The sequence below is a fragment of the Hypomesus nipponensis genome, chromosome 17 (genome assembly GCF_054491055.1).
Source record: "Hypomesus nipponensis isolate SF chromosome 17, ASM5449105v1, whole genome shotgun sequence".
NCBI classification, from domain to species: domain Eukaryota; kingdom Metazoa; phylum Chordata; class Actinopteri; order Osmeriformes; family Osmeridae; genus Hypomesus; species Hypomesus nipponensis.
In genome coordinates this window covers 4,065,563-4,089,414 of record NC_140377.1, presented here as the reverse complement: position 1 = coordinate 4,089,414, position 23,852 = coordinate 4,065,563, and the positions used below count along the sequence as shown (strand labels likewise).

The 23,852-nt window shown below is 45.2% G+C and overlaps 3 protein-coding genes across 3 annotated transcripts; all 3 read left to right on the top strand.

The window, feature by feature from the left end:
• The first annotated feature begins 2,280 nt into the window (after nt 1-2,280).
• LOC146253043 (integrin beta-3-like) lies at nt 2,281-10,728 on the top strand. The gene is made up of 15 exons (XM_084678024.1): nt 2,281-2,476; nt 3,331-3,416; nt 4,173-4,365; nt 4,535-4,787; nt 4,955-5,129; nt 5,236-5,397; nt 5,540-5,635; nt 5,761-5,850; nt 6,007-6,141; nt 6,254-6,683; nt 8,816-9,038; nt 9,257-9,357; nt 9,461-9,589; nt 10,124-10,290; nt 10,445-10,728. Exons 1-15 carry the CDS (start codon nt 2,323-2,325, stop codon nt 10,508-10,510), a joined length of 2,460 nt encoding a protein of 819 aa, XP_084534150.1. The 5' UTR covers nt 2,281-2,322; the 3' UTR covers nt 10,511-10,728.
• A 978-nt stretch (nt 10,729-11,706) lies between these two features.
• mettl2a (methyltransferase 2A, methylcytidine) lies at nt 11,707-14,278 on the top strand. Its single transcript, XM_084677781.1, has 9 exons — nt 11,707-11,904; nt 12,095-12,183; nt 12,313-12,581; nt 12,660-12,709; nt 12,875-12,935; nt 13,033-13,172; nt 13,284-13,390; nt 13,555-13,620; nt 13,707-14,278. The coding sequence occupies exons 1-9, from the start codon at nt 11,750-11,752 to the stop codon at nt 13,892-13,894; spliced, it is 1,125 nt and encodes a 374-aa protein (XP_084533907.1). The 5' UTR covers nt 11,707-11,749; the 3' UTR covers nt 13,895-14,278.
• Nucleotides 14,279-14,513: 235 nt separating this feature from the next.
• tlk2 (tousled-like kinase 2) lies at nt 14,514-23,672 on the top strand. Its single transcript, XM_084677120.1, has 21 exons — nt 14,514-15,158; nt 16,200-16,282; nt 17,541-17,612; nt 17,714-17,783; nt 17,882-17,925; nt 18,088-18,186; nt 18,432-18,533; nt 18,663-18,755; nt 18,936-19,046; nt 19,178-19,314; nt 19,497-19,649; nt 19,742-19,808; nt 19,888-19,985; nt 20,094-20,175; nt 20,327-20,418; nt 20,562-20,651; nt 21,131-21,300; nt 21,526-21,664; nt 21,963-22,074; nt 22,238-22,345; nt 22,451-23,672. The coding sequence occupies exons 2-21, from the start codon at nt 16,202-16,204 to the stop codon at nt 22,622-22,624; spliced, it is 2,094 nt and encodes a 697-aa protein (XP_084533246.1). The 5' UTR covers nt 14,514-15,158; nt 16,200-16,201; the 3' UTR covers nt 22,625-23,672.
• Nucleotides 23,673-23,852: the final 180 nt, after the last annotated feature.

Sequence of the window (23,852 nt, the reverse complement as noted above, 5' to 3'; positions counted from 1 at the left end):
ACTGTGGGTGCAAGCTGATATGCACCTTTTACTGAGTGTGCCTGTTTGCATTGTAGGCAGTACATTAGAATTTCATGCGACTAATTAAATGAATTGCTATTTCTACCTCCTGTTTTAGTCTCATGCAGTCTTTCTTTGAAAAACAGCCTCTCCCATTCTTCTTCACTGATCAATGCATTTCTCATAGCCACAGCTTCTATGTTGATCCCTCTTCTTCTTAAATATTTTCTCTCCTCATTCCAACCTTTTACTCTCTCACTCCTTATTTGACTCTCTTCCACTTTCGACGTGACACATCAGTATTTGAGCAGGTGCCAAAGTACTGTATGGACTTCACGAGGAACCTGTGGAGAGAGAGTAAACCGTCGCTGTCGATGTCTCCTCTCTTTACTCGGTGCTCAATCCCTCTTTGACAGCATCCTTTTTGAGGCTACTACCTGGGGGACACCTGTTGGGGGGGAAAGGTGGTCTCAGGTTAGCAGAGGCAGGCGCCAGTAGGTCACCAGTAGGTCACCAGCAGGTCACCAGCAGGTCACCAGCCGGTCACCAGCAGGTCACCAGCAGGTCACATGACAACACAAACATAGACCGCGCCATGTGAGAAAAACAGGGTTCAAATCGGTAAGGTAATAAAACCGTAATAAAAACCCCTTCCTTTCCGTCCCTCGACCCTTCTCCTTCACAAAGGATCACAGAGATGTTTATTTAATTAAGTCAAATCCATCGTAGAGGACCAGGATGAACTGGAAGAGGTTATCTAAACTTGGTGTAATTGCATTCTCAGACCCAGTCAGGAGCTTTATCGCAGTTTTATTGAGCTGAGACTGGGGTCGGGACCGGACCCCTCACCCCTGGCCAGGCCCCTCCTTCTCCTCCAGCTCACATTCTTAATTGGGTGCCATCTGACCTTCTCTTTAGCTCTTCACCCAGCACAATGTGAGCCATGCTCTGGCCAAAATGCAATTTGTTCAGACAGATGGGGGGGGGGGGGGGGGGGGGGGGGGGGGTTGTTGGGTGTGGGGTTGGGGGGGCGGGTAGGGGGCTATTTGAACAACATGGGGCCACAGAAGCAATCACGAGTAAAGAAGACAATATTAGGTGTTGATGGAGTGTTATCCCCACGCCTACTGCTAGGAGCAATCAGAGCCTAATGCCAGCAGTCTAGGTATTATAGCTTATCTATTTATTCCTCTTTTTCTATCAGCCCTCCTCACTGCAATTCCTGAACACTGGTGGCAGTATCTTAGCAACCAGCTAGAGAGAGAGAGAGAAAGAGAGAGAGCGAATAGAGGTAGGGGAGAGAAATAGTGATTCAATAAATGGACAAGCGCAGAGATCAGAGGGAGAGAGGGAGGCATTGTCTGCTTCTCTACCTCCACACCACGACTCAATTTCTGCAGGGCTGACGGGTGGCAGTCGCAGTGCAGACTGGGCATTGATCTAATCTGTTTTTTTTTTTATCACCCTCGCTCGCTCTCTCTCTCTCTCTCTCTCTCTCTCTCGCTTTCTCTTTATTTATTTTTCCCATTTCGATAGCAAACCATTTTTCTCATGCCCTATCATACCCTGATGACAGTCCTTTGAAGGGACGGAAGCAGTGAAGATTCATGTGGACTGAGACCTTAGAACTCAGGCTGGAAATGGGTCTTCCTGAAAGAGAAGCATTCATCTATGTACACACACACACACACATTGAAGAGGTCCACTTTGACTCCTAAATATATTGAATCCACATGGTCCAGGTGGTCCTTTTCTGTGTGTGTGTGTGCATGAGTTCACATTTAATTTAAACTTAAATGAGAACACACTCGGTTAAACAAAGTATTTGGAAATTCTATTTGAAGAGAATAAACGATTTGTACAAAGGTTTTTATAATTATACCGTTGATTCAGACTAGTTTCCTAAATTACCCCATGTGTGGCAACAGGTCTGCTCATCTGTAGTCCCATTAAAATATAAATGTAAAAGTGGTTTCATTATTGGCCACTAGAGGGCTCTACTGTATAATTCTGTACTTCAGAAACGTTTTTCGGGTACTCATCGATTTGCTCCTTACCTTTATGATATAAATGCATATTGGGCAACATGTAAAGTGTTTGTAATGCCTCAATAAATAAAGTATAAATATGAATAGGCCCTACCATATTGCATAAAACAGGGTTTTTTTCAGTAAGGGGAATTACTCGTCAACTAATACATCACACTCATTTTTCATAGGACATAGTTAACAATCACGATTCACAGATAAGTTTGCGGTGAGTTTTGCAACAACGACGAAAAGCTTGTGTCTTAGCTCTGTCTAGGATGATTCAAGTAGTTGCATGGGAGACCTACCTACAGTTGGGTGTGGACAAAACGCTCAAATAGCACAGGTCCAATTGATCAGTTGGGTCTCAAACAGGCATTGCACTATGGGATCGCTTTTAGAAAGTCTATGGATTGTGTTCACATTGTTCACAGCATCAGAAGTTTATGGTAAGTTCACTTTCCTTAATTTTTGTATGAAACTATTTGTTTTATCATTTGACTGAAACCATAGCTTGGGACCTTTTGATAGTAGGCTACGGTTAAATTAAGTCTAATCAAGGAATTGACCATACATTTTCCTCTGTAGATTACAGAAATGTAATTTAACATTCGTGGTATTTTATGAGCGACTCAGTACAACCGCCTATCCTCTGAGCTGCTTTCCTGATACCATGTAAGGGAACGCTAATTCACGCGACGTGATGCCAGCATTGACCACACCTTTGGTTAGGCTATGTCAACACACTTTTGACATATTTCTACAACATATGAAGGCTAAAGTATGTATGTATTCCTCATATTCCGCTTTTATTGAGTAGCCTACTCTCTGGAAGCTAGAGGACAGATATGGAACCTATGGACAGATAAGATTTTAAGCACCGGACTGGTGTTATTTGACTCGATTTAGGACCCGCAACTTCTTGTGGCATTGCTGTAAATTGGTTTAACAGGTAGGCCTTATCTGTACTCTTGGGAAATATGACAAGTACATTGTTAAATACATTTGACGTGCAGTGTTTTAGGACTTTCCAAACATCCTGCAACTTACCGTAGGCTAACCGACGTGAAAACTCCCAACTCCGTTTATAATGCCGCCCACCCGCGCCATTGAAAAGCTATATTTTTAGTAGGCTGAAGCGGTGTTTACGACTGACAGGTAGGTGCATAGCTATTTGTTTGAACAGCCAGTGTGGCCAAGCAATTAAGGGAGTAAAGATCGTGTTGAGCAACTTATTACAACGGTTACATTAAAAGGTGAGCTTAAGTGCCTGACTTTCTAATGGTTGATGGGGTTATTTCAGGCTCCAATATCTGCACATCCCGAGGTGTGAGCACCTGCCGGAAATGTTTAGCCATCAGCCCTATCTGTGGTTGGTGCTCCCAAGAGGTAAGATCTACCTTCCAACCACCCTCACGTTGCAGTGTTTCAATCTAATCGTCTTCTCTAACGGCGTGATAGGACCTGAAGCCCTTACCCCAACCGCATTCCACCTATTGGACCTAACACAAAAACACTGTCATGCCAGGCTCCGTTTCTTAGACTACATTTCTCAATCTGTTATTGAGAAACAAATTCGCCTGTTGAACACACCCATGTGTAGCCGGTGTGTGGTGAAACTCACTCTTCAAGTATTTAATAGGCCACCCGCGTCAGCGAATTGCTAGCTTTTCGTTGGCGTAGTTGGTAGTGGTGGCGCTTGGGAAGTCAGATGTGGTGAGATGGACTCCCTGTGGGAGCGGACAGTGGCCTGTGTACCTCTGACGGAACTTGCAAGACCATGTCTGTTACACATGTAGTCTACTGAGTACACTCAGTAATAGGCTTAAAATGTGGGCATTAGGCCACTGCATGTGTGATGGCTAACATGGAATCATTGGGCGTGGACGATTGGTGGTGTGAGTTATAATGTTTAATTAAAGTTGTACACTAAAACATTTGTTATTAAACTCAAACCACATGATTCCAATTGCATTTTAAATATTTTCAGCCATTTGATGAAAGTGTTTTGATTGTGGGCACAATTTTTGTTCCGGTCTTGAGCCACCTGTGGCATGTCTAACTCTCTTTTTTGTGTGTGTGTGTGTGTGTGTGTGGGTGTGTGTGTGTGTGGTTTATTGGGGGGGGGGGGGGGGGTTTGGATAGAGGGAGTCGAGTGCTTCTCGCTGTGACCTGAAGAAGAACCTGCTGGATGGAGGTTGTAAAGTGGAGGCCCTGGAGTTCCCCACCAGCACCCTCACCATCCGGGAGGACAAGCCCCTCAGTAGCAAGGCCTCAGGGGCCGCTGATGATGTCACTCAGATCAAACCACAGAAAGTCCACCTCACTCTTAGACCAGGTACTGCACACCTGGGCCACACTATGAGCTGCGATGCACCCTGGGTTTTACAGATAAGGACCTAAGGGGCACCAATCTTCCATGTTTGTTCACTTCCTTTTGTGTTGTATCTCCCCCCTTTTACTCCTCACCTCTCTCCCTTCATCCCTCCCTTGCAATCTCCTCTCAGATGATGCCAGGAGATTCACTGTTTCGGTGAAGCAGGTGGAAGATTACCCAGTAGACCTTTACTATCTGATGGACTTATCTTATTCCATGAAGGATGACTTGGCCCGTCTTCGTACCTTGGGCAACGAACTGGCTAAAGCAATGGGCAGCACCACGAGCAAACTGCGCATGGGCTTTGGAGCCTTTGTGGACAAGCCCCTGTCCCCCTACATGTATATTTACCCAAAAGAGGCTGTCCAAAATCCCTGCTTAGGGTGAGTGGAGAGATCTCACGGTACTGGAAAAGACCCCCCCCCCCCCCTTTTCCAGTACCGTGATGTTGCTAGGATGTGGTCATTGTGAACATTGTTTACTTGTCCGGTTGAATTGAATGGGTCTAACATATTCCTTGCCAATTTGTCCTTTGGCGTCTGGTGTAAAGGCTCTCGTCCACATCCAAGGTTGTGTGCATGCCTCAGTTTGGGTTCCGCCACGTGCTATCTCTGACGGAGCAGGTGGGTCGCTTTACTGAGGAGGTGGCCAAGCAGAGCATTTCCCGAAACAGAGACGGCCCTGAGGGCGGCTTCGACGGCATCCTCCAGGCTCTCGTGTGCAACGTGAGGAAGATCACATCAAGACAGTAACGGGACAAAATAAACGGGAGACATCTGCAGGCAAATGTGAATCTTGTGGATGAATGTCTCTTGCCCGTTTGTTTCTCAGGAAAAGATAGGCTGGCGCGAGGGCGCCTCCCACCTGTTGGTGTTTACCACGGATGCTGAGACACACATAGCTCTTGACGGACGGCTAGCAGGCCTGGTCCAGCCCAACGACGGGAAGTGCCACCTCGACAACGACAACAACTATGACATGAGCACTGTAATGGTGAGTGTGTGTGTGTGTGCGCGAGAATATTTGAGTTGTTTGAATTAGAATACTCGTAATCCAGTAGGGGTTTAAATGTAAGACTGCATATAATACAGCCCTTATTACACGTGAAATAATGGCGACCTTTACTTTCCTCTAGGACTACCCTTCGCTGGCTCTCATGTCTGAGAAAATGTCTCAGAATAACATCAACCTGATCTTTGCTGTGACTAACAATGTATTGTCTCTCTACACGGTGGGTTTGCTTTAATAAAACCCAGGAAGATTTATCCTATCAAGAATAGGGCTGTAGAAGACCCTGACTCTGGGTCTATGTTCTGCATGTGTTAATATGAAAGTATCCCTGGTTCTCTTCCTCAGAACTTCAGCGAGCTTATCCCAGGAACCACCGTTGGAGCATTGACTGGCGATTCTGGCAATGTGATCAAGCTCATTCTCGATGCCTATGAGGTGAGGGACAGCTGTCTATGCATACAATACATGGTCTGTATTGGTTTCACGGATGACATATACCACTAAATATTCAGAAGAATTGCTATGCTGTCACTGCTTGCTTTATTGTGGTCCGCCTATCCCCCTAACTGTATGTCCTGACCTGTTGAGCAGAAGATCCGCTCAAAGGTGGAACTGGAGCTGCTGGGCGTGCCCGAGGAACTAGCCCTTTCCTTCAACGCCACGTGCCTGAACGGACAGGTCAACCTTGGCCTCAAGTCCTGCAGTGATCTCAAGATAGGAGACACGGTCAGTGATGCCTTCTACAAGATGTTCAACACAAAGACCTGTCTTAGGACAAAGTATGGTCCCTCATAGTAACAGTAATATATTTCTAAATGACACTTGACCTTCTCCACAGGTGTCATTTAGTATCGAGGCTCAGTTAAGAGGCTGCCCAAAGGAGAAGACACGGACCTTCACTATCAAGCCGAGGGGCTTCAAGGATGCTCTGGAGGTGACGGTAGACTTTGCCTGTGGTTGTTCCTGTGAGAACCAAGCTCAGGTGGACAGCCCCTACTGCAGCCAAGGCAACGGCACCTATGAGTGTGGGGTGTGCAAGTGTAACCCTGGGCAACTGGGTCCACGTTGTGAGTGTACAGAGGAGGACTACAGCCCCTCGGACGACGATAGCTGCAGCCCCAAACCTGAGGATGACATCTGCAAAGGGAGGGGCGACTGTATTTGTGGACAGTGCTCATGTCACCGTACTGACTTTGGGAAAGTGTGGGGGAAGTACTGTGAGTGTGATGACTTCAACTGCTTGCGATACAAAGGAAAGCTGTGCTCAGGTGAGTGAATGCATGTTTGGGTCTGTGGGTAATCATTTCTAAGTCGTTTGCTCTAACAGCGAGTTTGGTTTGTTTGATTTAGATTCAATATAGACCAAAACATTGGGAGTTTTCAGACGTGAGTTGTTTAAGTGTGAAGATCTGTCAGTTTGCCAGTAACATTACTTGTCTAAATGTTTAACAGGAAAGAACAGACCATTTGTCTGCCGACTATTCACAGTTCCTTAGTTGATCACTACCCATAATGCTTCCTGCAATAGTCACTCACTGAACAAATGCAGCCTGTTGAGTTGACTGTTCCTTTAAATATTCTTTAAATAGACTCTGATGTTTCTTACTGATTATAATCAGTTTTTCAGGCAGGATCATGATATGCCGTTACTCAATTCTCTATCTCAAGTCTGTGCTCAAAGTAAAAAAAACAAAAAACATAAAGAAGCAGTTACAGACTTTCAATCATCAAGCGTTTCTCGAGGCTTGTTCATGCCATGTAGTTGTATTGTAGGTGTATTGTGTAACACCTACATACTTTTTGTATACTTGACCACTTCCACATACATTGGGTTCAGACGGTTCCTTTGGGCCTATGCACTTTTGATCCTTAAACTTTTGCGGTACTTTCTACGTGTACTATTTGCATATCGCTTTAGATAAAAGCTTCTGCAAAACGGATATATAATATAAAAAAAGTTAAATCTATCATACACCTTGTACTAATGGACATTGTTGGGTTAGGATAACAGGTCAGTTGCATGTGTAAACCTTTTACAACTTTGTTTTCCTTTCCCCTCAACATGGTTGTAACTTGAACAGCTGCTATTGGGAAAGACAAGATTAGTTTCTCAGTTCAAAGTCATGCTTTGTTTTAGTTAAATGGTTCTCACTGCCTCTCATTGTAACCTTTCCCTTAATTTGATGAGGATGTTCCCATGGTCGGCCCCTGACATGGTCTGTCTGTTATTGTTTCAGTCTAACATTCATGCGTTTCCCCCACTGCTCCAGACCTAGTTTATCTAAACAGTCTTACCCTTTACAAAATGGCATACAATTATGTGTTAATTATGTGTCAATATTGTGTGAACTGGTAAAGTACCACTAACTCTCAACCCCAGCTCTGTTTCCCTCAACCGCCAGGGGCTGTGTGTTTCACTCTTTTGGAAGTTTAAGACTAGTGCATGGATAGGGCAGAGCAAGAGTCAACAAGTATGTCCCCAGGCCACATAAACAGGCAAGATGTTACAGGAACGTTTGCATTCCGCAGGCTCTCTTCCCCCTCAGTCTGGCTCACTCTGTCCTCTCTCTCCTTCCCTACTGCTTACTGTGTAAACTTTGTATCCGTCAGTGGTCCTTGTGTGATGCTATTAATTGGGAGGATTATTTCCCCACAAAAATAGGGAGCTCCTCTTATGTCTTGTTCAACTTTACAAGAAGTGTGAATCACTTCATCTTGTCAAGTACAAACTGTTTGGGTGGGAGAGTTAGGCAACAGGGGAAAACATTTGTTTTCAGTGGAGATGGTAAAGTTGTTTGTAAGAATGATTTTAAGGATGTTTGCAAGCTTATTTGTCATGCAACGCTAAACTTAAACGTTTTTGCTCACCAACAGGCCTGTGGTTTACCAAAGCTACTCAGAATATCTATTAGCGTGACATTTCGGTTTCATCGTCAGCTTGACATGAAAAAACAACAGACGCACATATAGCGCACACACAAGCAATGACTGATTCAGTAAAGGGTTTGAAAATCTTGTGGTTTTGCCGTAACTAAACAATGGATGCCAGTCTTAGAGGAGAGAAGATCATGTCCATTGTCTACCACTGAGGCTGCCCAGGAAACTGGTATTAGTGATGTACTCATGTGATTGCTCTTACTCAACTGGCTTAGCGCAATGATGTGGTCGTCCCAGGCAGGTTCTCTCCTCTCTCTATCCATACTTACTGTACATGTACATGCATGCTGATACACACTTGCTGATGCACACACTAGTTAAGTGAACACTGTATAGTATGGGCAAATAATAACAAACTTGGCCAGCTGCATTGTTTTGAATGAATTAGAGGTGGCCTTTTTGGTCGACAGTGTTGAAGATCTGATGGTAATGTGTGTCTACTTTCCCCATTTCCCTCTGTCAGACCACGGCACGTGTGACTGTGGCTTCTGCAAGTGTAACTCGGACTGGAAAGGAGAGAACTGTAACTGCTCCACTCTCACCGACACCTGCATGTCCGGCATCGGCCTGCTGTGTAGCGGCCGGGGTCAGTGTGTGTGTGGGGCCTGTGAGTGCACTCAGCCGGGAGCCTATGGCTCCACCTGTGAGAGGTGTCCTACCTGCCCTGATGCCTGTACCATCAAGAAGTAAGGCCCTTTATGTTCTCATAATGACTACGAAGTTTGAAGAGATTCGGTTCAATATGATAGGAATTCTCTCATTCGTTTTCAGTGTGCTGTCATTTTTCTCTCTCTCGATGAGCCCCGTATTACAAAACGATACTACAATGATGAACGTCACCACTTCAGTTCTTAAATGTGGTGGTGATGATGATGATGATGATTGATGATGATGGTGTGCGCAGGGAGTGTGTCGAGTGTAGACACTTCAAGAGGGGAAGCTTATTTGAGGACAAGAGTTGCCCCAGAATCTGCAGAGATGAGATTCAGCTGGTGGATGAGCTGGGTAAGAACTAATTTCAGACAAGCCTCAACATGCTTTTACCTCTTCACCCCTCTCCACACCCTCCTGTCCACCTGAATCAAATGATTTATTTCGCCCATCGCAGTGTTCCACGATAATAATAATAATAACGCAGTGAACTGCACGTATAAGGATGAAGATGATTGCCTTGAGCGATTTCAATACTATGGGGATGCCAGCGGAAAGTCCATCCTGTTTGTAATCAAGGATCCAGGTGAGTGTGCTTCTATGCATGCATTTTGTGTATGTGTATGTGTGTGTGTGTGTGTGTGTGTATAAAGTACACTGCATGTGCATTATATTCCCTATCTGTATGTGCATATAACTGAGAAGATTCCGAGAGGTACTTCAGGAGATGCAGCAGGAGCTGGGAGGTCTTGTTTCTGGCTAAGAATAGTGTGTTCCTGTATGTCAGGGCAGCCTTCATATTAGTGTCAGTGGGGCCCCAGCTGTGCAGGTACAGAGCAGGTATTCATGCATCACCTTCAGTCATCATCCGATGAGGAGGCTTTACACACTAGTGACGGCACGATGGGGCTAGTAGACACTGTAGTCACATAGACGTCGATAAGACTGTCCTGTCTTTCCGGCTATTGTATATTATCGAGCTCCACGCTCGTGCTTTCTACTTGATGTACATGAACACAGCCTTTCGATTTCTTTTGCACGTGTGAATAATTGGGCCAAATGACAACTCTAATAGTTGACAGCTCTGTACATCTCTTGTCTCCTCTTTCCTGTCTCCCAGAATGCCCTAAAGGGCCTGACACCCTGGTGGTTCTTATGTCTGTGATGGGAGCTATTCTCTTCCTTGGCCTGGCTGGTCTGCTTATCTGGAAGCTGCTTGTTACCATGCATGACCGAAAAGAGTTTGCCAAGTTTGAGGAGGAGAGAGCCAAAGCCAAATGGGATACGGTAAGATGTTCTCTTTGCAAAGTAAGAGCTGGTAAGATGTATTTCCCGCGGTATTTTCAACAATTATTGCATTAACAATTCCATTCTGTTTCAGAGTAACATACCTGAATTTAGAAGCAGCTATTTCATGTGAAATGCTATCTGTGTTTTTCAGGGCAACAATCCATTGTACAAAGGAGCCACGTCCACCTTTTCCAACGTGACATATCGTGGGAACTAAGGACCCCTGTACTGCCCAATATCACAATGTGTAAAAACTCAGGGGTTTGAAAGAGAACTGCAATTCAGTCACAAAACTACCATGCTTGTAACATCTAGAAACAGGAAGTCAAGAATGTGTGATCTGCACACTACTGTCAGAATTCTAATGCTGATTTCAAAAGAAATGCACGTACATAGTACCTGGGATATATATATATATATATATATATATATATATATATATATATATATATATATATATATATATATATATATATATATATATATATATATATATATATATATATATATATATATATATATATATATATATATATATATATATATATATATATATATATATATATATACACACAGACAGATTTTGATGTGTATAGCAAACATGAAAAAAGTTTTTAAGTTGTATTCCAGTTTTAATTATTCACCAGTGTCAATTCAGCAGAGTACAATTTCAAGTACCATTTCTCATACTTTTAGTTAACCAATGCTTTGTGTAAATGGAGTATTTCAGGCATTGAGGGTTCCTGACACTGGTTTTATATAACCAATAAAATCAAAGACTCTGTTTTTAAATAATTGTCATTGCTTGAAATGTGGCTTATTCTTTACATTAGTTAGAATAAAACAATATTACATTAGAATAAAACAATACTGTCAGTGTTTTTAATGATCTGATTGTCGATCATCAACGTGATTTTTATATTAAAAGCACTAACATGCTTTTAAGCACATGGCGCATCCCATCAATGATGAATGAAAGCTGTTTCGCACTGAAGAATTAAATGAATTGTATTGGCTCCATCATCAGGTGTGAAGAAGTATTGAAAGTGGTGTGGGAAAACAAACGAAAACATATTTCCAGAAAGGCAGTTGTAATCGTGACACTTGATCAAAGCATGTACATATAACAGTTTAGCTAATAAATATAAGGCATTTATTAAATCATCGATATTAGCAGTTTATTACGTCTAACCCAACTGCTGCAACTTTGGTTGTCACGTGTTCCCTTATCAGAGGAATAGATGATAAAAAATCAATAAAATAAAACAATTTCCAGAGAAGTTTTACCAGTAACAAACTAGTTTGTGTTTGGCTGCATTGGATTTCTTTATTTCCCTTATGTTGATTTACCTGACATACTAATAGTCTGTCCCACCTCTAGAGGGCAGCAACATGGCGTTTGGCCTAAGAGCCTGCTGGAAACGCAAACATAGAAGCAGAGGAGCGTCATTTAAACATGGCAGCACCCGATTGTGTCGGCGGGGTATTAGATGAAGCCAGCATTGAATCGGGACCAGCCCTGTCCAAATCGATATCTGAAGATTTTAAAAGGCCTCAGTTTGGAACCCGTTTCTTGACAGACCCACGTCAGGTCTTTCAACATAACGCATGGTCCGTCGCTAGCTAATAACGTTGATTGTCATTTTTTTGAGCTATCCAGCTAAACTAGTTAGCTTTAGCACACAGGATCACTCACATGTACACATCACATCATGACCAGACCCGAATGGCCATGGTCGTTTCCTAGCTAGCTAGTTTTTATGTAATCTTTGATTATATGGTGTGTGTCGTTCTTTTTCAGGGACAATGTAGAGTGGACTCAAGAACAAGAGGCAGCTGCAAAAAAAAAGGTCCTGGAGCACAGTCAACCACTTCCTACTGAAAAACAAGGTTTGTTAATCCAAGCTGTGAAAAGAAAGTCTCTTAATAATCTACATGCACCGTTGGTACATTTTTTAAATAACTGAGTGACTTTGCATTCAAGAGTGGCATGTGTCTTAACGTCATCTATTTCCATAGAGGAATATGACTGCCGAGCAAATGAGTATTGGAATGACTTCTACACCATCCACGAGAATCGTTTTTTCAAAGACCGCCACTGGCTCTTCACTGAGTTTCCTGAGTTGGCACCGCAATGTCAGCTGAACCACGACACTAGCCCAGAGGACTCTGGGATTGGAGATGGTTGCCAACGTGATCTGGACCAGGGACAATCCAGGGAAGGCACGCTTCAGCTCCACACAGATGTGGACTTTCCTGGCTGCACTGCCACATCTCGCATCCTCGAGGTGAGAAATAGAAATATTTATAAGGTCGGAATTAAGCAGCGGATCCTCAACAGAGTCACTTATTCAATCTCCCAACAGGTTGGCTGTGGTGTGGGCAACACAGTCTTTCCTATACTGAAGACAAACAAGTAAGTGGTAATCGATTGTCACGTTATGTACGAGACATCTATCATTTCAGTTTTTCAAAGCCATGTTAGCAAATTATATCACATACAGCATTCATATACCGCATTTTGTCTAAATGGATATATTGGTTCTGGAAGGTGCCTTACCATATCTACTTTGTGTGGCAGTGACCCAGGGCTATTTGTCTACTGTTGTGATTTCTCCAGCACAGCTGTGGATCTGGTCAAGGTAAGAAAGAAGGCGAAGGATACATTTGAATGTAATTATACTATGTATGTATGTATGTTTGCTTGATTGACTGATGATTTTAACTTTTCACCACCAGACAAATTCCGAGTATGACCCTGGACGTTGCTTTGCCTTTGTACACGACCTGAGTGACGATGCAGCTGTCTACCCCATTCCCGATGAAAGCCTCGACGTCATAGTACTCATCTTTGTACTCTCTGCCTTACATCCCGACAAGTAAGGCCTGGGTGCTTTCGGTTTGTCTGCTGTGAGGAAACTGAATTAGCGGAGCTTTATTCTCTCTCTTGTTCTTTTTCCTCCCTATCTCTGCCCCCTTCCTCCTCCCAGGATGCAGTCATCCATCAGAAGGCTGGCTAGGTTGTTGAAGCCTGGGGGAGTGCTGCTACTGAGGGATTATGGGCGTTATGACATGGCTCAGCTACGCTTTAAGAAAGGTCAGCGTGACTAGGTTTTGTACACATTGCTGTTTGATTGCAAGCTATAATATGGGGAATTCGTATACGTGATTGAAATCTGATGAGATGCCACAGTCAAACAGACCGGGAAATTGTTTTAATTATCTTGTTTATTTCTGCAAATGTGTCCCTTTCATTTTCAGGAAGATGTTTGTCAGATAATTTTTATGTTCGAGGAGATGGAACAAGAGTCTATTTCTTCACTCAAGGTACAATACATTTTGGTCCAAAAATATTTGGATACTTCTTGTCATATTAAGGATACTTTGAAATAACATGACCTGTGTTTTTCCAGATGAACTCCATGAAATGTTCAATCTGGCAGGGCTGGAGAAAGTTCAGAATCTAGTAGATCGGCGACTGCAGGTCAACAGAGGCAAACAGCTGACGATGTATCGTGTCTGGATCCAGTGCAAGTACCGCAAGGCTCACACCAAGCCACCTGAGACTGAGGACGAAGCCAGTGGGGCAAAGAAGACTTAAGCAGCAGAAGGTTATCTCTGATACCCAATAAGAACATTGTGTATCCCAAGAAGGGACGTATGGTTGTGGAATACCTGCAGTGCGACACCATGGGAGACGTTTATCGGTGGTAATGGGCGTAGAACTGATGTGTTGGTAGTGACAATATGCTTCACTAATGGGTTTTGGGCTTCCTCTGGGGTCCCTTAAAATTATACCCAGAGCAGACACAGCACAACGAAAGCTGATGAACTATTTGAGTCTGAATGAAGAAATACATGTTTACAATGGACGGACAATTGTTTGGCGAAATCCATTGTTTTGAATGAGATGTCCTGTATGGTTTTCATAAGACCTCTTTCACCTTCATACCTTCAAAAATATTAAAATAAGTAGCAACTTTAACGTATGACTTTTCTTTGATCTGCTTGACTTCTTGAACTGTCTGTTGGTGAGTACAATTTCACATGACAGGCCATGCACATTTACAAATGATGAAGGAATTCGTTTTTAACACCTTGTTTTTAATATATGTAATTGAATCAATCTAGATCAGATGTATATTCAAACTGGGGGTCACAAACTCAAATTTCAAAATACGTATTGGTCTAGAAAGGATTGACAAGTCATGCTCTGTTCGGGGTGAAGGTGGAAGACAAAATACTTGTGCAATCTCACGAGAAGACATGAGATTTACCATTATTGTTTACATTGCAAAAAAATGCGAACTGAACCGAATCGATCCGGATTAGGCTGAAATGATCGGAACAATTCAACTTCCGCAGCACATTGTTGTGTGTGTCGAGGAAGGTAGCTAAAGGAGAATAGGAACTTTATTGCAAATGACCGAGCTTTAAATTGGACGGATTGCCCCCGTTGGAATAAAACATCGTTTGGCTGTTCTTAACGTGATCAGCAAACCATGACCATCGTTAGAGATGAAATATCCCAAAGGAAGCGTGGCGACACCGTTGGGGTCTATGTCGAATGGAATGTGATCCTGGGCCTGGGGATACCCGAGTACTAACCAGGGAGTACTGAAAGACGGGTTTGGGCTACCCCCAGCCCAGGTTGGAGGCCTTGGAGGGAATCATCCGTCTATAAGAAGTCAAAGCGAACGCCGTCTTTTTACTTTACCACAAGACAAGGCAACTATCAAACAGCAAAGATCGTGAATTTGGATGAGGCCACGTTCGGGAGTGTCTGGGTAGTTGAAGGGGTGACACTACGAGATAAGACTTTCGCTCACCATCATCCTACCTGCAACTGGGAAATACCACAATAGGTAATGTCAACGCAACAGTAAGCTAGCTAGCTAGCTACTACCATTACTAGTGGTTTATGTTTACCAGGGTTATTTGGCCAATAACTTCAAGAAATGCAGAGTCTAGTAATTGTGCAAGCACCTTGCATAACATTGCTCCAACCGCAAGCGAAGCAAGCAGGGCTAAAATGTATTAACAACTGATTGATGCTACGGCACGGTTGGAACTCACTCAGTTAGTAGGCTACTGACTGTCACTGTCGTAGCTATTGAACGGGCAGAGGCCAGTGAACTAGATAGACTGTGATAGCTAGCCTATATATTGTTTATACTAACCAAGCTGTCAACTAATCTCTTGTCAAAGCCGAATTTAGCACATGACAACCAGATTAATAGTAGCTACACAGCTAGCAAACACACAATTAGCAGGTTAGCTAGCGTGCTGCTTAAAAAGTGAGATGGATCTGGTTCGGTTGCTTCCCAGCTTCTGTTCAGGTAGCTCTAACAGTGCTAGTTGCTAATGTTAGCAAGCTACAGTATGTCAGGATTACGTTTGATGATGCACTGTTGCTTCTGATCTGGTGACCAACGGCTAACTAGTCTACAAACATCAAAATTAAGTTATTATGTGTTGTGCAATTGAAGCATCACTTTAAAAACTCAACTTTAGTCAGCTAGCCATATTAGTGGAGCTGTTAGCTATTTAAGTTTATCGTTATAGAAAGCCAATACGAGATTTTGTGTCAGCTCCTTAACTCGCGAATGTCGACCGTTTTAGGAGCTACTAGTGCTTTGTCAAGCTTAATGGCTTACCAGTACTGACTACCTGACAAACTGATAATAATTGACCAATTGTTGACATGAATGTGTTTGTATGTGAGAACACAGTATGGCTTACTTAATGTCTTACATTTACCTGTCAGGTGTGTCTGGTATATGTATAATATCATAGCTATGATTCGTCACGCCCATGATCATGAAGCACACACATGTAATTACGTGATAGTGACAGTTAGAACATTTTGTAACCCTTCATAACTTCTGCCGTGTTTTTGTCTGTAGCCATGATGGAAGAACTGCACAGCTTAGACCCACGGCGCCAGGAGCTGCTGGAGGCTCGCTTCACTGGGGTTGGAGTGGCCAAGGTCTGCCTCTTTCTTACTTCAACCTTTCTCTTTGTGTCTCTCAATTCTCCTTTGTTTGCTACTGTCTGTTTCCCTGCCCCCACCTCCCTCCCCTCACACCTCCACCCACCCTTGTGTCTGAACTGGGTTTGTTGGCTAGTGGGATGTGGCATTCCCACTGCCTGGCTCATAACGCTCGGTCTGCACATGCGGGTGGTGGATGCCAGCCAAAAGGCCACAGATGGAAGGGGATGGGGGGGGCAGGAATGATGGTCACCAAAGGGATGGAACCCCTAACCAGATGATGTTTAAAGGTATCGCTTCGGTGTAAGGGATCGAGTTCAATGCAGAGGTAAACTCCATTTGCAGTCCATGGGGCTTTTGTAGAAGGTGAAGCCACGGAGCAGGGGACAAGAGCCAGAGCCAGGAGTGGGCTCGGTGCCAAAGCCAAAGAGCCGAGCCGAGAGCAGGGCATGGCTGCTGCCGCAGAGAAAATGGCGGACGGCTCCCACTAAGACGTCACGCTGTTGCCACGTGCGACCGGGGTTTGACAAGAGAGGCAGTGTGAAGGAAGCAGGGGTGAGGGAGGAGAGCACCCGACGGAGAGCTGAGAGAGAAACGGCTGCTGGGGGTTTGTGGAGGGGTGTAGGAGCCACGCGCCGTCACGGAGAAGCTTGACCTTGGAGAGCCCCGTGGCTCTGAGGGAGTGGACGTGGAGGGCAGGAAGGACGCTGTGTTCGTCTTCATTTAGCAGACGCAGATCCAAAGCTGTCCCCTCCGTCCCGGACAGCCTGTAGCCTAACGTGTGTCCACGTAGAGATGCATCTGTCTCCAGAACAGCCAGACACTGGATTACGGAGAAAGAAAGCAGATTTGATTAGGGGCCTTATTTTGACTTGTTTGTGGAACGATATAAAGGCAGAGTTCAAGACAGACAAAAACCTGACAAGAAAGTGAGCATGTCTCTTTTTTTTGATGAGAGAGAAAGAACGCTGCAGGATGTGCTTAGAAGGACAGGCTAGACTGATTTTTATGGTGTCTTCAGAATTCAGAAGTGAATCGTGAGTGGCAGCCACACCCTGGGATTTGACATGTGGTGATTGTGCAGGTGCCCGGTATTGATATGAACTTTAACGCTTGATGCTCACACTTCCATGTCTTGTCTTGTCTTCCTCCCTCTCACACGCTCAAAACATACAGGCCGATAATGTCACTGGCATTTATTGAGGTTTTCTGTCTCTCAACTGTGTTTGTTTGTTTGCTTGCATGCTTTGAACAGGGCTCAGGTCAAAATGAGTCATCCAATCAGAGTCTGTGCAGTGTGGGCTCCCTCAGTGACAGAGAGCAAGAGGTTTGTACCCAGTACTTTTCCAATATGCTTCATGTGAGATCTTGGTCAACACACCACTTGGTCATTTTAAAACATCTGAAAATAGAATTATATTTTCTCAGACCCCTGAAAAGAAGTCTAATGACCAGAGAACAAGAAAAAGGAAAGGAGATTCTTATGACAGCAACCAAGGTTAGGCACCTGTTTGTTTACCTCTGTGATCTGTCATCCACCAAGCCACTAACACAGCCATGAATGTGCAGTTCATTTTCTTTCTTTCACTTCTTCAGGAAAAGGAGGGGCAAGGGGACATAAAATTAGTGATTATTTTGAGGTAAGTTATTGCGACAACTTTGACATGCTATAGACTGACTATTGCCCACCATTAAGTCCTTTTACAAAGGCCAATTTATTGCCAGGAATCACGATTTGAGGATGTAGCATTCATTATCTTTTCTAAGCTAAGTCTCTCCATCACTCTTTCTCTATGTATCAGTTTGCGGGTGGTAGCGGTCCTGGCACTAGTCCAGCCAGGGGCGTCCTTCCAGTAGTCCGCTCCTCCCCCCAGCACTCTCTTTCAAACCCCCCAGTCATGGTGAGAACACCCCCCCCCCCCCCTCGCTGTCAACCTACTCCACTCCACACTCTCCTCCCTCACTGTCACCCCTCTCCACTCCACACTCTCCTCCCTCACTGTCACCCCTCTCCACTCCACACTCTCCTCCTTCACTGTCACCCCTCTCCACTCCACACTCTCCTCTTGGGCTTTCTGTTGGGTTTCAGCTTAGATCTGCTACGTGTGAGTTTCAAGTGGTCCAACGAATGGGTTTATTTCTGTAGGTGCAGCAGGGAAGCCCCTCGTCCATCAGTTCGGCCAACACAGAGCATTCGTGGTGTTCCTCAAAGCCTGGCTCTCTTCACATGCTCCATAAAGCTACGCAGGTAAGCTTTGCTGTTCCCCGGCGGACTGATGCTGCTTTTAATCATTACTGTTCTAACTATGGAACCCTCCTAGTCTTCAGCCTCTACTCAGCCATTTCTTCTCATCTCTCCTTGGTTCCTCTCCTTCAGTCCGACCTGACTATAGAAAAGCTAATAGCTATGGAGAACAACAAGAACTCTGACTTGGAGAAGAAGGAGGGACGAATAGATGATTTACTGCGGGTATGAATTAATCGAGGATACATCTGTTTCCCTAGCATGCTCCTTGACCTCACAGACAGACGGTGGGTTTTTGCCACCAGCACCTCAACACTGTGTTCGTCATCGAGCTGTTTGTCGTCACGACAGCTGCAGTCATCTGACACGCTCAGCTGCCTCCTTTTGCATGTGCTATGTCTCTAGGCCAACTGCGACCTGCGCAGACAGATCGACGAACAGCAGAGGATGCTGGAACGGTACAAGGAGAGGCTAAACAAGTGTGTCACCATGAGCAAGAAGCTGCTGATTGAGAAGGTTAGTGCCTCATGGTTTATCACCGTAGTCCAGCGTGCGGTGCTCTAGTTTAACCCCCCGGTCCACCTTGAAAGGAGGCCGTTGTGGCCTTCGCCAGATCGGCTTCATGGCCGTGTGTTGTGTCACTCCAGTCCAAGCAGGAGAAGATGGCGTGCCGGGACAAGAGCATGCAGGACCGTCTGCGTCTGGGTCACTTCACCACAGTGCGACACGGAGCCTCCTTTACGGAGCAGTGGACCGACGGCTACGCCTTCCAGAACCTCATCAAGTGAGACTCTCATCCACCACCCTCCTGTCCCACTGACTCCAACTCTCTCACCTTCTTTGGACTCTTGTATCAACAACAACAACAACAACAACAACCCTGTAAAATATCAGATGAATTGGGCATGACCATCTTATAACCTCCCCTTTACCTTCTGTCTGTCTCTCCTGTGCCTTGGTTTCTAGGCAACAGGAGAGGATCAATTCCCAACGAGAAGACATCGAGAGGCAGAGGAAGCTGTTGGCCAAGCGGAAGCCACCCTCCATGGCCCAGACTCCGCCCCCTAGCTTGGAACAGAACAAACGCAAGAGCAAGACCAACGGCGTGGAGAACGAAGCGTTAGTCCTGTTATTAAACATCCTCCGTTTTCATGTTTGCCTTCATAGCCTGTGTGGTGTCACAGCTTACAATTGCGTGGTTGTCATTCCAGGTTATCACAGGCAGAATATCACGAGCAAGAGGAGATCTTTAAGCTGAGACTGGGCCATCTGAAAAAGGTTTGGTGTGTGTGTGTGTGTGTATATTTTCATGCTTTTACTCGTCAGTTAAAGTATTCATCGTCTTTGTGTTTCGCAGGAGGAGGCAGAGATCCAGGCGGAGTTGGAAAGGTTGGAGCGCGTGCGGAACCTGCACATCCGCGAGCTCAAGAGAATCCACAACGAGGACAACTCCCAGTGCGTAACCTCCGCACCTGCACCTCCAGTGCCGCTGGTGACACCAATGCTGGCTCGTGGTCTAAACAGGCAATGTGTTTGTTTTTTTTTTCTTTTTTTTCTTTGAAGGTTTAAAGACCATCCTACGCTTAATGACCGGTACCTCCTGCTTCATCTACTTGGCCGCGGGGGCTTCAGTGAAGTTTACAAGGTGAGAGCTCTCCACCAGCACTTTGGGGATCTTCTCATCTCACCAAGCACTTTCACCGCTTACACAAGACGCGTGCAGTGTTAAGACACCGTAAAATGATCGGATTGGTCCCAAATGAGTTTCTCTCTCATGAGACAAGTTTCTTTCACAGGCCTTTGACATAACGGAGCAGAGATACGTGGCCGTCAAAATTCACCAGTTGAACAAGAACTGGAGGGATGAAAAGAAGGAAAACTATCACAAGTGAGTGTCATATGTGCCATGTGATGACATTCTTTCCAAATATTTCCTTATGAATGGCACTGAACTACCTGTTGCAGAGATGCAACTACTTGTATGATAAGTGTAAACTCTAAAACAATAAATATTTTTCTTCCCGCTTTCAGACATGCGTGTAGGGAATATAGAATCCACAAAGAACTCGACCACCCACGGATAGTCAAACTGTACGACTACTTCTCACTCGATACTGACTCGTAAGTATCTTTTTCCCTTCTGCTGGAAGATGGGTGCCATTAGGCAGTGAGCATGCTGAAGGGCTTTTAGTGTAATGAAGGGACAGGAGGAACAGCTTTGTTACCATAGCAGCACCTTCAGTAGTGTAATGAAGGTATAGGAGGAACAGCTTTGTTACCATAACAGCACCTTCAGTAGTGTAATGAAGGTATAGGAGGAACAGCTTTGTTACCATAGCAGCACCTTCAGTAGTGTAATGAAGGTATAGGAGGAACAGCTTTGTTACCATAACAGCACCTTCAGTGCAAGGGCAACAGCTCTTTCAACTTGTGATCTGTGGATTACTCTGCATAAAGCATCCCAAAAATACAAAGACAAAAACCTATTGGAAAAGGGTTTAAATCTGTCAGGAAGAGTTGGATTGGTTTTCCGTTGTTCTAAGTTGGCTCAGTTCCGAACAGAACCTCATACTCGTGTTCCCTTGATCGTTCTGGAACAGGTTCTGCACGGTTCTAGAGTACTGTGAGGGGAACGACCTGGACTTCTACCTGAAACAGCACAAGCTGATGTGCGAGAAGGAAGGGCGCTCCATCATCATGCAGATCGTCAACGCCCTCAAGTACCTCAACGAGATCCGACCGCCCATCATCCACTACGACCTGAAGCCTGGTAGCTGTCCTTACGCGCCACACTGAGGACCTCCATGACACCAATATAACCTTGTTTCTGAACTGTACTACATACTAAATAATATCATATCCACGTTGAATAGCAGAATTGTGACAAGGGGATTACACATGAAAACATGTCTTGTGTCAGACTGATTTTATAATTTTTGTTTGACCATAAATGACCTCAGTCGTGAAGACTGACGTCTGGTCTGTTCCTCCTCAGGCAACATACTGTTAGTGAACGGCACGGCCTGTGGGGAAATCAAGATCACAGACTTCGGCCTGTCCAAGATCATGGACGACGACAGCTACAACTCTGTGGACGGAATGGAGCTGACGTCGCAGGGAGCAGGGACCTACTGGTGAGGCCATGACGCGTGTGCAGACACACCTGGTCCAAGGAAACACCCATCTGACCCATGACACGCGTGCAGACACACCTGGTCCAAGGAAACACCCATCTGACGCGTGTGCAGACACACCTATGGTCCAAGGAAACACCCATCTGACCCATGACACGTGTGCAGACACACCTGGTCCAAGGAAACACCCATCTGACCCATGACACGCGTGCAGACACACCTGGTCCAAGGAAACACCCACCTGACTGGGCTGGAGAGTTTCAAGCTCTAAAATGGCGGTTGCTCTCGTGCGTTTCAGGTACCTGCCCCCAGAATGCTTTGTGGTGGGGAAGGAGCCTCCTAAAATCTCCAACAAGGTGGATGTATGGTCGGTGGGAGTCATCTTCTACCAGTGTTTGTACGGCCGCAAGGTAAGAGACCCACCCATGGACAGTTTACCCTCCGGTAGATTTGAAGTGTTCTACCACAGCTCAGAGCAGTGCATCCTGTTGTAAATGGTTTACCTGCTTCTATTCACCCTCTACCTGTGACATCACAAAGGAAAGCACAACATTGATGTTGTTTTTCTCCCAGCCTTTTGGCCATAACCAGTCGCAGCAGGACATCCTCCAAGAGAACACAATTCTGAAGGCAACCGAGGTGCAGTTTCCCGCCAAACCAGTAGTCACACCTGAAGCCAAGGTAGTCGATTCCGTCCTTGGCGTGTGTCGTTAACCTTGCCATTCGTTTAATAACATTGTACGAGTGGTATCATTTGTGTTGTAAAGGCCTCCTATCTGTCTACAGGGCTTTATAAGGCGCTGTCTTGTTTACCGCAAGGAGGACCGAATCGGTGTCCACCAGCTGGCCAGCGACCCTTTCCTCATGCCCCACATCCGCAAGTCTGTGGCCACTTCCGGAGCCTCCGGCATGGCCACGCCCTCCACATCCAGCTCCTCCAATAGCAGCGCCTCAAACTGAGACCACTGCAGTTATCGACGTACTGACCTGAAGTGTGGATGTGAGGGTGCGATGCCTGCTTCAGCACCCCCACCACATCCCACCACCCCCCCACCCCCCATCACACGGCGCCATGCAACGGCCTAGAGCTTGTACTGGGACGCTGGCAAGGGGGGAGGTGAGGAGTCATAGATGGGGAGGGGGGGGGGGTGGAAACCCTCTGTCTCTCGTGTCCACCAGCCCCAACGTCATGTCCTTCTCTCCCCTGAGGGATGGCACTGTCCTGGGGGTCAAAGCCCTGGGCTGCCCTCACTGTGAGGCCAGGGACATGGCGCTGTGCTGAGGGGGACCTGGCACTTGCATGACACTGTGCTGAGGGATCAGTGTTTCTCCTGCTTAACGAGAGAGAGAGGGAGAGGGAGAGCAATACTCCAGCTTGAAGCAATGGAAGGAACTGTCAAAGGCCCTGTACTCACACACACATGCACATCCATTCACTGTTCTAGTACCTAAGGTACTCTAGGTTACTCCAAATCAACGTTTTTGGGTTTGCAGGTAGCTTTGTTTTGTCTGTGACTAAGACAGTCCATTCTGCCTTTTGGACCAGACCAGAAGGCTCGGGGTATACGCCCTTTATTTTGGGCTCTCCCAAACACACTTTGACCGTGAGCTATTGGCTAATATGTGTGGAGCTCGAGCTTCTCTCATGAACTCTAGTCTGCTCATGTGACCAAAACCTCCAGTTGGTGGCACTGTTCCACTAAGGTTATTTTTTGTAATGGCTTTAGTGTGTAACTTGATAGGAATTGGGGAATTTGTGAATGGTTCGTTTAGCTTTTCTTACAGATTTTAAATTGACGCAAGTTTGAAAATAATTGTTTTAAGTGATATTTTGATATTGCCTTTTTAAACCTTGCCATGTTAACTGATTGTCCCTGTATTAAACACTCATATTTATTTAGGTAGCCAATTAAATGCAAGTAACTGGTTTACCCATGGGAAGTGTTGGAGAGAGTTTGGGCCTTAGCAGAGAATTGCTTAAATAAACCACAAGCTACTATTGATTAAACTGTGTTGTTTTTTTTAGGAAGGTGTTGTTAGAGTGGGGATATTGGAACATCTTTAATAGCCCCAAACATGCATCACATATCACTGATGTCTAATAATGTTCTAAAGCTGCACTTCCCTAAAGGCGTTTACTTTTTAACCTCAAATTTCATTTATGCAGAGTCAGTGCAGAACACTGTGA